The 13,913-nt window shown below is 32.2% G+C and overlaps 1 protein-coding gene across 9 annotated transcripts in view; it reads left to right on the forward strand.

The window, feature by feature from the left end:
• LOC125055878 (protein sickie) overlaps positions 1-13,913 on the forward strand; it is a 162,077-nt gene that overhangs the window by 139,751 nt on the left and 8,413 nt on the right. For all 9 annotated transcript variants that reach the window (XM_047658534.1, XM_047658535.1, XM_047658536.1 and 6 more), the window contains 2 exons: positions 11,505-11,588; positions 13,396-13,524. In XM_047658534.1, coding sequence (XP_047514490.1) covers positions 11,505-11,588; positions 13,396-13,524 — 213 coding nt within the window. The remainder of the gene's footprint in view (positions 1-11,504; positions 11,589-13,395; positions 13,525-13,913) is intronic.

The following is a 13,913-nucleotide window of genomic DNA, read 5'->3' on the forward strand; positions in this document are numbered from 1 at the left end:
ATTCTTTTGTGTCAATCTGAGCTATGTCTCAAACAATGTCAATATAATAAAGCAACGTTGACACAATTTCACAAAGTTCACAGATATCTCGCGTAACTTGGCGGTAAACACTAGCCGATACATAAATTATCATAATATTAATTCTGTCATTTCAATCATGTTTATTGATGTCCGCTTTGTTTATTAAGTATTTAGTTGTACACTTTAAAGTGAGGGGTTTTAAACATTTTACACGTTTATTTAATTTTTTTATTAAATGTGTTGATTAAACTTAATAAAACCTAATTAAATAAGACATTTACTGCGAGACTAAGTTTGTTGCTTCCCAATAAAATTTATTTTAAAAAGAATTTTAAAAGTAGTCAAGTTTGAAATTTATTTTTGCATGTATTTAAATTTTAGGAAAATGCTGTCTTATAGAGCAATTAAAATGAACACATTTGAAACATCAAATGATGTTATCTGTAGCTTTGAAACTAGGATTGTGTACTTAGATATGAAAAATCTTACAAAACACTTGTGTACAGGTCGTTGATACTAAATTACAAGACATAACCCAACATTAGAGCGAGCGAGACGGTTATAAACAATCAATCCATCTCTTTTCGCCTTAGTTTCTCAAAGAAATAATAGGCCTTTTTCTCAATTTCAAAACCGTTGTTTTATTAATTAGATATATAAAAAGATTAATTTATTTATCTCAGTAATCAAACAACAATTATATTAATAATTTAACCTAACATTTGACGCCAATAAAGATATTTAACTTCGGTACCCCAATTTTATTATAAACAGATTCATGTTTACATATCCACAGAACAGATTCAAAAAGACTCTGCATAATGCACGACATACTATTTTACGTTCTATTTACATGATATTTTCACAGAAAAGTTACAACTATGGCACGATTCTTAATACAGTAAAGTTTGTATCTGTATATTACCCTAAAAGCTTTTTGTATAGTTAGTTATAAAAAAGTTTTATAGGCGTTGCCATTCATCATACACGCTCTAAGTGCAATAACCTTTGAGAAGTCCAAGGGCTTGTTTGAACTCCCCTCGGTCCTGGCACAGTTTAATGCATACAATATCAATATTCAATAAGTAATAATAATTTAAAATATATTACAAGGTAGCAAGAAGTGTATAACCGCGGTCGATAAAGCTAATAACGAAACGAATAATATTGCATCGTATCATAAAATGTCTGTAATTATTGCGACTCCTATTTAAATATAATTAATTATATTATAAATAAATCATGGTAAACAGCGGAGTTTCTCTAAAAATTCGCGTTTACATCCCATACAAAAGTTTTATTTAAACACAAGTCAAGTTATATAATATATGGCCATGTATATAAGTTCTTCAGTCGGAATAATATACTCTGATATTTGACAAATTTGACTAAAGATAACATAAACCTAAAATCATTAAGTAGTACGTGTTGCAAGCATTCAATAAAGAAGTTAATAATTATAGGAATGAATGTAGCCGTTTCTGAAATAAAAAAGGAAAGTTAGCTACAATTTTACTATATGCTTATGTGTGATTTTTTCTTTCACCTCAATACAAACGCTCGTATATGTAAATTAAGTCTTGAAAGAATTTTAATATTCACGACGATTCAATAATTCGATTCTTGGATTTATACATCGTGGAATACCAATATGGTGGTTAGTCATACTCGTTGCCTACGATTGTTTGATCGTTAATTGAGCGTAAAGTCTCATACATATCCGAAATGCAGCCCATACAAGCTACACAATATTATAGCTATCTCTATTTCTTAGTTTGCATTAGACGAAGACAACCACTAAGCGGGCACAGTGGTGGATAATTTTGTCTAACATGCGATATTGGGTTATAACAACAGAACACACGGAATATCTATAAAAACCCCCCCTTAATATGTACGAGTATATACCTTTCTTCTAATCCACTCACGAAACAAACCATATTTAGTTTTTTTTCTATTTCACACTAATTAAATGTTCTTAAAAAATTAAAAAGCGTATAAATTTGAAGACATTTTACAATTTTAATACAAGCGAAAAGGATTAGCGGTATAAATGAGATAAAATGCAATTATGAACCATTTGTTAAGCCTTCGAGCGGTTAAGGTATCATTATCCAATGAATTAAGCGTTAAACCTATTTGTTTCGTAATGCAAACATTTAAGTAAACATTACAATAAATCATTATCTCTAGAATGGCTAATATCGGTGTAGTGGGCACAACTCAAAATTCTAATTATGTCCGAGATACCTTACGGACATACTTCGTTAAGTTATAAGTGTTTGGTAATGTTTCCAAGGCTCGAGTAAATTATTGTTTTGGTCCGAATAGTGTAATTCATAAAATTTGGGTATTATGCCTACTACATAATACTGGTTTTTATTACGCAAACCTATCTTCATTAAGATTTAACGGCAATTGATTCGAGAAATTAATTACAATTTCGCACATTCACTCGGATACCGCCGGAACAGCTGGCGTGTCTAGTTTGAATTAGAAAGTATTTAAATGTTTATGGAAACCTGACATTACATTTTATTCACGACTTGTCAATTGAAACGTTATACATCTTAGTAACTACATAAATTGAAGGTTACATGTTTATTTTTATCTAACCTAAAAGGGTTGTCTAATGCACCATGATGTAAATCTGTTATCGTCTCAAGAGATCTCAAAATAGTTTTAGTAATGTTCTTCGTCAAGAGTTCTGAGTATGATTGACCATAGATTAGTCTAAAGTAAATTAGAAGGAGGTTTCATATTATGATTCCGGGTATCTGCGACCACTTGAAATTTAGTTTTTTATTACTCTAATTTATTTTTAGTTTATAAACTGAGTGATTGTTTCCTCTAATATATTATCAAATATCGCTAGAAATTATATTTCAAATAGTAACCACTTCTCTGTATTATAGAAAATGAATATATATTTCAATAATATTCGGAAATATTTTCAACTAACGTTATATGACGGTTGTTAAAAAGTAAATAAACATGGCTGTAACTACATCGCCTACGTATTGTGGATCGCCAATTCACGATGGATTTGCTACAATCCGAGCACCAAGGAGCCGGATTAAGATAAGGAACCTAGTTGAACCAAATCACATGGCCAATCTACCTCAAAGGCATTCGGAGTATTTTACACTACAAAGAACTTCTAAAAATAATTTCCTAGAGAGCAGTTGTGGAGTACAGTACGTAACAAATGAATCACAAAGTGCTCATGTAAATAAACCGTCCCGACTTAGCTTTACAGAACCCATTTATGCCAAAGTTAGTCCGCCGCAATCTATATGTGCCTCACCCGTTAAATCTATAAGCGGTAGGCAAGAAGTTCATTACAAATCTATAAACACAAAGCCTCGAAGGCGACTTCACAGTCTAGATATACCCAGAGAAATTGATCTTGATAATGATGAAAATCTGGAAGTAACATTGGTGAATAACGGCGATCGCCCGTATGACACCAACATTGCAAGTCAGGACGTTGAACAACATTCCGTACGCACAGACACTACAGGGTCCTCTATCGACTATAGAAAGAGAAATAGCGATCGAGATAACTGTTCAGAATCCTCCTCGTACTTTACCGATAACGACCGGCCCATATCAAGCTATAGTGACAATTCTACAATACCGTCGACAGATACGGAAGATGTTTTAAAAGATTTACCAAATAAATCAAGATTTCATAAATCTCCTCAAAAATACGCTACATTAAACATGCGAAGACCAAAGTTTATAGATCTTAAACCTACTGCGACGGAAAACCCGTTCTATGGAAGTCTACATAGGAATAAAATTGGCTACAATTCGGAACCAAATACACCAATATGTGCGGATGTATCCGAGTTGAACGACAGTTCTAGTATCATAAGCGATGTGCAGAAAATACCAAAAATGCCGCTCCAGAACAGGAATGGCGTAAGGCGATCTATAAGTGAAACGAACGGTTTCACAAAGCGCCTTAGTTACAGACATTCTTTCAGTACTGATTTTAAACCTCCACATGTAAACATAAAAAAACCTCACAAGTGTTGTGAATGTATTACTGGAATACCTGTTGATGAAGAACGGGAACCTATATTGTCTAGACCATTGGGAACATTATATGAAGCCCAAGATCCTAAGGTTGGGTGTCAAACTATACTGCGATCGAAGCCTCCCGTTCCTTGGTGGGAACTTGCTATAAAGAAATCACGATACAAAAGCTGTCCTATATTGGAAGACGTGAGTATAACAGTTTTCCGTATTTATTATATATGCATTTGCTAGTTCTACTAGTTAGGAAACGATTCTGAGGGTCAAGTCTCTGAAAGTAGGAAACAAGTTTCAAAGATCGCTATGAACAAAAGACAAGGTTTATATCTATCGCGTCTGTGTGTATTTATTATTACGTGTTTAGAGAAAAAACTAGGAAAATAATTATGTAAAAGATTAAGGCAAAGCAAATTGTAATATATTGCTATAAAGCCTATTTTAGATTGCACCAATGAATAGCTCATTACTTATTCGTATTTAATAGTTCACACCTAAAGTAAAAACAAGAGTGTAATTATTTAATGTAGTTGTTCGGCAATTGATTTCCGCTAGAAAAAAGTAATTGATTCATAATTTACAATGTTGGAATATATAAATAAATTTAAAATGATATCTCAATACTCTGGACTCTTGAGTAACAAACCTTTGTTAAGAATAATTTATGTTCTAATTTTTTTCTTTACACAGGTGCATCTGAGCACCATTTTAAAGACTTTGAAAGAAACGTCCGAAAAAAAAACTACCTGACTGCCGAAATTGGTCACATGTTAGAAAGATTTCTTTTATTTCATCTTCCCACGGCTATAAAACCGGTGTGTCTTGGATATTATAAAAATACTGTTTCCTCAAAAATATCGCTAATAAATGTTGATAACGCATGTAAAATATGTGGTCATTTGTATAAATTTGGTATAATTTTTGCTTATGGTTAATTAAATGTCTCGTCCACCATTCGATAATAAACTTAATGAATGTTAATTGCAAAGAAATTTAATTTCTTATTACCTGTCGTAAAAGTTCTGCACGTGAGAAGTATTTGGTGTCATTACGAAGAATATTTATGCACGTGATTTCATTCACTTATCTCGCATGTGCGTGTAAAATATCGGCTGAGCTTGCCATTTTTGCTTTATCTTCGTAATTAAATTCTTATAATGATTAATTCATTGAATAACTTGACGTAATCAGTTCGCAGTTTGATATAATGATACCAACAAAATAAAAAGGTAGCTTATGTTTAATAAAACACAATTTTGACCGGATTGAAGTTATGTATTATTATAGATTCTTCCCAAGATTGGTACGCGAAGCCATTGAAATCAAAAAACACCCCAATTTCAATAGAGAAGACGGCCTAAAATTTTCAAACACCTAAAATTGTAAATTTATAATAATACATAACTTCAATCCGGTCAAAATTGTGTTTTATTAAATGAATAAAAGTTATGTCAATCAAAGACAATACTAAGCTTATGTTTATTTAGAAAATTCAATTCGTTTCATTTTGTCTGTATCTGTTATAAGAAATTTTGTGCCAGAAACAAAGCTTATAAAAAATCATCAATAAGTATAAGAACATTTTTACAATTTTAATCATGATAAAAATATTTAGAATGTGTAAACTTTACAATATTTTGTTATACAACTAGCTGACCCGGCAAGCGTTGTTTTGCCATGTATATTATTTCTAGGAAACATTTTTTTAGTTCAATAAGAATGACGATCTACAATAAAAAAAGGGATTGTATGTATTTTTGTATGATGTATCATAAAAAAATATAAACAAAAAAAAATTGTCTAAAAAATAAACTAAACTTTATTTTGGGGTGGACACCCCTTATCACTTAGGGGTTTGAAATATAGATAGTAGCCGATTCTCAGACTTACTGAATATGCATAAAAAATTTCATAAGAATCGGTCGAGCGGTTTCGGAGGAGTATGAGAACAAACATTGTGACACGAGAATTATAATAATAATAATATAAGATTTTTCACGCATTTAACAAAAATGTAAGTAGGCAATGATCCAAGATCGGAGATCGGATCGGATCAGCATTTCGTGCCTTGGAGAATTACATTTTGTTACATTAGAATACCACTAATAAAAAAATCTGTCATAATTCATAGCCAATAACAATTTAATTTTTGAATTAATTTCACTTTAAACCAACTCAGACTTAAAAAGTTGAGTCTAGTTCGGGTTTAAGCGCCAATGATGAAAGGCTTTCGCAGTTCCAAGGATCTTATTACAATTGTAATGTTTCTTGACCACAGTAAAGAACCGCAATGGCACACTTTCCTTACAAAGTCGCATCCGCATTTACCTTACTTGTTTTATGGGTGCATTATTTCAACCCACCGCTACAGTTAACTACCTACACAAGACAAATCAAGTAGAAAACTTCAGATATTCGTTTATATGGTAGTGGTCCTAGATGTTACCGACATAAGAGTTCGGCTCAACAATATATACCACTACTTTTTATTAGAGGCTAGTGTTCGTTATTTATGTGTGTGTACAGTGTGTGTGTGTGTTTTAACATATTCAGTATACACGAACAGAAAGCATTAAAACTTAAAATCAGTGGCCATATCTATAACACGTTACACTAGTTTTGAAACTTAATTATATATATATTTTATATACAAAATAGGTCGTTAAAGCCATAAACTATTATAACGGCACACCCCTATAACTTGAATCGTTAGTTTCTTAAAAAGTTCAATTGGTGTGTAGGCGCCCCCCGTATTTCATTTGAGAAAAGGAAGTTACATATTCTACGTAGTATAAAAGAGATTTATTAAATAAGATATGGCTCGATGAGGTTTAAATCAGGGAACGACGAAATGCCTCATCCTTCACTGGTAAACAGAAAAGTATATTTGCGACTAAACATAAAAATCTCTTTTGTATACAGTAAATACACAATCAACAACTGGGATATATATATTGTACAGTTCCGTCTTCAACAATTTTCATTATTGACGAAGTATAATTTGGACATAATGGGCCTGCCGGTATCAAATTATGAAGTAGGACAGTGAAATTTCATTATCTAATGTAAGTAAAGACACGTGCGTGACGTCCACTAAGCTCTAAGGGCATTGTACTTTAAACGAGCTGGGTAATGCATTACTTAATTATTGTTTCACCTTCTGTGTTACCTTTTACTTTTTAAGTAATATTTAAACGGCTGCGTTTTCGTAGCATTGTTCAGTTTAAATGGCATGGTTTCGCAATGAGCATTACCATAAAATGTTTATAAAAGTTTTGTTTATTTTACTTGTAAGCTTTTAAATATAAAGCGATATTTTTATATTATTAAACCTTTCGTTTTCGAACCAGTGAACTGAGTGACTCCCGGTGGGTCTTTCCTGGGAGATACCACCTCCAATAGCATACTCCTGAAAAGCCTGCAACGCATCCACAAAAATGGGTGTCTATGGGTTGCGATGACTTCCCTTTTTGCGCATCCCGTAGGATCCCCCTATACTAATTTAAAAAAATACAATTAGTTAAGATTGCGGTAATTATATTTCGTGGATACATATTTACCTATTATCATTGTTTCTATCGGAAATTATTAATATTTATCTTATTAAAAATTAAATTTTTACCCATTTTTTTAACCCACAGATTTCCATTTCAACGCAATTATAAAAACTAAATATATATTTATACGGCCACTGTGTATGAACTTAATTATGGCTTAAGATATTTCTATCGTTCCGAAAACACAGAAAACAATTTTACTTTACTATTATTATCATCCTTTTAATGCCTTGATAACCTAAATGTAATCTTTTAAAATGCTTGACTACAAAGGCCTGTTTGCTTAGGCTGATAAGAAAGTCTCTATTTAGGGTGTAAATAAGAAAAAGTGACCTGAGGCCTCCTTGCTGTTACCAAATACCAAAATAATGTTTCAATTAGTATCGGCACGGGTTTAATTATTCGACGCCATGCGTGTAACAATGAAAATAATAATTAATTAAGCAATTATTACAACTACGTTTATGAAAACGTAGTTATTTTTGCCTCTTAACTTTGTATGCAATTTATATCTCATGTGCATACACAACGTACAATACATAGTATGCAGCTCCAGTTAGATATATGGTACAGTCGAATCTCGATAATTTGACACTCGTTAATTTGATCTCTCGATAATTTGAATTTTTTTTCCGGTCCCTTGAAAAATACTCGATGAATTGAATAAAATCAATGATAATTGGTCCCTTCGGTAATTTGAAGTTGAAAAAGTATTATCTTGCTCGCCAACATGCGATAATTTGAAATCCGGTCAAATTAGGTCAAAAAGAGTAAGTAAGTAAGAGGGAACTACTCTCTATAATTTGAAGCGATTATCATGCACATACCTGTCGTTTGTTTACATACATGCACAGACTTGTCAATTGTTTACATAATTGTTAATACATAATAGAATATAGAAATAATAAGTAACAAATTTTGATCAAATTCTTATTTCCTTCAGTCGCCCCTCCCCCTCGTGGTTATTCAAACACTTGTTAATTTGAACTCTTGATAATTTGAAATTTATCTCTGGTCCCTTGAGTTTCAAATAATCGAGAGTCGACTGTATTATCTCTTAACCGTTTTCGTGGTAGGTACATTAACGCACAGTAAACTCGAACCCCTAGTGTTCGCTTTTTAGAAAACAATATTCGGTTTCCTATACACAGAAGGCCTAAAAAATAGAACAGACATAAAAATATATCTGTCCCATTAAGGGGTTACGGGACTATAAACATGCAGTACGTATAAATAAACTGTAACGGTAACCCGTTGCTAGGGTTAGTTACCTAGTTATTCAAATCTACAGGTGTACACGGCTAGTTTTTCCAACTATCAGTTATGGCACGCGCAAAAGGTGTTACGCAGATCTATCAATGTGGCACTATAATTGGACATACGACTGGAAGAGCAGGTGAATTGTACGAAAGTTGTATTTTAACATTGCATTCTCGTATAAATTTTTTCCCTCTTAATGACTAAGCAATCCAAACGTATAATACTGGCGGATGTCTGTACGTAGACGAATTAAATTCGTATATGTCAGGCTCTTATTTCAGTACAAAAAGAATTGTACACAAGAACAGATTGTCTACCCCTTAATAGAGACTGTAAGTGTTATGGGATACTTTCCTATTTATAATAAAATAAACATGCATATCATTGTTACCAATGTGAAAATTATCATTGCTTTCGTCTTAAGCGCATTATTGATAGGGTAGAAGTTCGAAATGCCTTTGCCATCAGAACTTCTGAACCACGTTGAAGTCCCGAGTTTTAAGAGACAGAAAAGCATTTGAAGTGCTCTTCGGCAACTATGCAACTACGTGCAAAGTTCAAAGTGGATTTCAAAGCTAATAGACACTGCAAAGGCAGTCTTTACTATAGACACTGTTTCGTCAATTCTTTTTACAGATAACCGCTTTAGTAGAATTATCTATACGAAACCAGGCGAGCCTCTAGTTTTATAAACTCTAGTATCTTACATCTGTTGTGTACATTCAAATTCTCCATTGAATATGTTCCATTAATTACAGACGGTAAACGTTTCTTTTTTATGACAGATGTAATTAAATATAATGAATTTAATTAGTGCGTAGTTTTATTTAAATGCGCATATGTTTTCTTTGTTACTTTTATAGTTTTCATGTAGATAACAGAAACCTTTTTAGATTAGACATTTAAGTTTATCCAATATTTTCAATTGTTTTTCATAGTGTTTTAATATTATTTCGTATTAATTATAGTAACATGGAAAGTTGACTTTAGATTCTTGTTGAACGTAATCATTATTTGTTAATTGTTATTACAATTATTATAAAATAATTATTAATCTTATCCAACGAAGAGTGTGACGAATTACTGGAACTGTAACTAATATCAGCCATATTTATTTCTATAATAGAAAGCTTTTACAAATACAAATAACTACGTGGCTCCTAGACAACTTGTTGTAATGTGCAACACTATAAAGGGCTTGTCTGAACCCCAATTTAATTTTGTTGAGTGCCCGTGACAAACAAAGGGACTTGGACCACCTTTGACCACCCTAACATGACTTTAAACGCGAGTCATTTGGTTATTCATAAATTGGTTTTACCCACTGGTTTCTTCCTATTAAATATGTTTATCTTATGTTGTAAAAATTGCTTTCGTTGGATTAAACTGACTACAATTATAAAAATCGGAGTGACTAACGGTTTCTCAGTAAAAACCGGGTTGTTGATGATTATATGTTTTTAATAATACATATTATATTCATATGGTTTCGCCCGTGGTAACTCGTTCGTTAGTATTATACACTTACTTATATAGTTATTATACAACCTTTACTTTATTATAAATGGATTATCCAACATAAACATACGTAATTTCGCTCTGGATAGGTAAAAAATTAAGAACTTGATTTAACGTTGTTTTTTTTTTATAATTTTAAATCTACAAAAGAAAAACATGACTATATGAATTCCTATCTAACCTGTACGATGATTATGGTTATTAATTAATACATGCATAAATATATTTATAGCTTAAAGTAAGATGCTCATGAACAGTTGCATTTAATTACAGTTTTATAAGTTTTTATGAATCAATATTTTATAATTCGTCGACAGGTGTCGTTCTGTCAAGACTATGCGAATACAGAATGTCATATATATATTATCATTTTGATCCATACAATACAGTAAATTAGTTTATGTTTAGTCGTTAAAGAGAAAACGGGCTTAATCCTCGCCAAGTCGAGCTTCGCAAAGCAATCTTCACAATATATGATTAGAGGCATGATGGAATAATAAAAGCTCTTAGAAACCTCATATCATACGGTCATCTCATAACAAAAAGTGCACTTAACCAGTTTGTCTTGACAGCCAGGAAGTGGCATGTTTGTATGTGCTTTGTACCAACAGTAAACACGCATAAAACACTTATTGTGTGGTCTAAATTGTTTAAATGAAAACACCTCTATCGCCTACGACTTTTAATAAATGCAAACTGTTTTAAATTAATGCACAATGGTATCACGCTACACGGCTTGGCTTGCAATATTCATTAAACCAAATGTAAAGACTGGTATAAGGTTTTAAAATGAAACGAGCTATAATTAGTACCTAAGTATGTCTACGTATGAAAGATGAATTTAAAAACGTCTCAATTATTAAAATGTAATAAATAAAATGATAAAGACATTTTAATAAAACCTTAAAAATAATTCGGTAGTACCTTGGTACCAGTAATCACACCAGTCTCCTCATCAAGAACAAACATACCATTGTTTTATTAATATGTATCTGTTTCACTCGTGTTTACAAATATATTTCTGAATAAATCTAATCTATAATTTCGAACCCTATTTGTATTGAGTTTTGTCGCTAAGAGAAATTATATGAAAATGATTTGTTTCAGGCGCACGTGGTGTCCGCTTTCGAACAGAGCCTCTCCAACATGACCCAGCGGTTACAGCAGCTGACGGCCACCGCCGAGAGAAAGGTAATAAATCCTATTTCCTTTTATAGCTTTGTCATATCCATAGATCCTAGAACAATTTATGTCGCATGATCAAGCTGTTTCCAAATAACTGTAATACATTATACAAACCAACATTAGATATCTACACTGATTAAAGGACAAGCAAACAAAATTCTTGTTTTACGTAGAAGTTAATGCATGCTTATTTTTGTTACCAATGTTTAAAGATCTACCCTCATATAAGCTTTATTGAAAACCGTGGGTATAACTTACTATGTTAAAAACTATATTAAAAGATACATTGTTTTTTAGTTGTACCTGTGTATGTTTATAAAGAAAATAGCAATATTAGACATTTAGACAATGACACAGAGGTTTACCAAAGGAAAAGTATTTTTATTATTGTGTTTACATTCTTATGAAGATGGACGGACCAGTGATTAGTTTAACCACTATAACGAGACGTATTTAGTTTTGTTTTTAACAACGTAGAGAAAGTTTGAAAAAACAACTTCGCAGGAAGTAGTAATTTCGCTGTTCGTTTATTGGACGTGACCACTTCCGTAGTTCGGTAATCCATGAGTTTGATGAAATATGTACTACGCTTACATATATATATATTTAAAAAAACATTGGCGTTACAAGCTTTTTAGGTCCGGGCCTCAGATTTCCGTATCTGTTTCATCATAATTTGTTTATCTATGCAAGTTGGTGATCAGCCTTCTGAGCCTGACGCACGCCCTCGACTTTTTTGGGTCTAAAGCAAGCCGGTTTCCTCACGATGATTTCATTCACCGTTCGAGCGAATGTTAAATGCGCACATAGATAGAAAGTCCATTGGTGCACAGCCGAGGATCGAACCTACGACCTCAGGAAACGTCGCACGCTGAAGCCACCAGACCAACTCTGCTCTACATATGTATATTAGTATTGCAATGTTTTATAGTTTTGAAGAAAACCTTATTTTTCTTGCTACAATGACGGGTGCAATTTTTTACGTTGGGTTATTTAAATATGTCAGTTTAGCTTTTTACTTGAAAATTTAAAAGTTAGTTACAAAATCCGTTGAACGGAAGGAAGTTTCTACTCAAGGGTAAAAAGGGTTTCGAGACTCACTGGAGAGAGTTTAAAACTTCAAAATACTAAATAAAAAGCCGACACAGGAAGTACTAATCTCACTTAGAGTAGTGAAAGATGGTTTGAAATCATACTCCAGATAAGCAAACTCGTTATAGTTTCCATATAAGCAAGCTTTAAGTGAGCTTTTAAACACGTGGTTTGATAAAGTTATACCGACACCAGTATTAACTTTTGAATACCATTTCTATTTTAATTACCGTGATATTTCTATAGAGATCAATGTTAAGTTTTGTTCATTATTTATTTAAATGGAAAATGAAATAATGTCGGACGGAAACGGAAAGTCTGCGTCGATTTTCATGCGATTAGTGAGTCGAGATCGCTTTTTTTACTTTTCCTACGAAATTTCACTGTGATTTTTTATGGCTTTGGGATAAATTGTCATTTAAGACATTACGTATATGTTTTATTATTTTAATGCAGGAAGTTGATCAGGCTGACTTAGTTTAAAATATTACTTTAAATTTGCTTAGATTATTATCTAAATAATTTGCCTTCCTGGTTCCTTTGTAAACTCATTAATAGTAGTTTAAAACGGCGTTAGTACTTTTGGCTCCGCTATAACTTGATCTTAATTTATGTATACAAAATATCTTATCAAGGTAATTATGTTATCATAAAATTTACACATCAGTACATTTTTGTTATAAAATGTAAATTAATGTAAATTTTCTTGGCTTTATCTTAGGACTCGGAGCTAACGGACCTTCGGCAAACCATCGAGTTACTTCGAAAGCAGTCCATACAAGCTGGTTTGACAACGGCTCACATGCAGTCTATGGGTATCCGGGCTGATGGTGTCAATGTTACTGGACAGGTATTAATTTGTACACAATAAAACTTAAAAATCTTATCTCATTATTTGGTTGAGTCACGAGATTCGCTATTATATTTTTATTCAAACACAGATTAGAACAGGGATAATGTAGAATCGTCATGGAGCGTATCCATTTAAAAATATTTAGTTTTTTTATAAAATTATTTAGTAGATGTACTTTTACGTAAATCAGTACACAATTAGTGTAATTATTATTCAAATATGAAATTGGGACTCGCGTATATTAAATACAACATCAGTAACTAAACTTTAGATACTAGGAAGAACCTTAAGATCTACACACTGAACTGCATCAGCCCGTAACAGTTGATTTATATATTAGTCATTTATCGCTAGAATATTCTTGAAAATTTTTACGGTGCATCATC

This window comes from Pieris napi, chromosome 14 (assembly GCF_905475465.1).
Source record: "Pieris napi chromosome 14, ilPieNapi1.2, whole genome shotgun sequence".
In the NCBI taxonomy this organism is placed as follows: Eukaryota; Metazoa; Arthropoda; class Insecta; order Lepidoptera; family Pieridae; genus Pieris; species Pieris napi.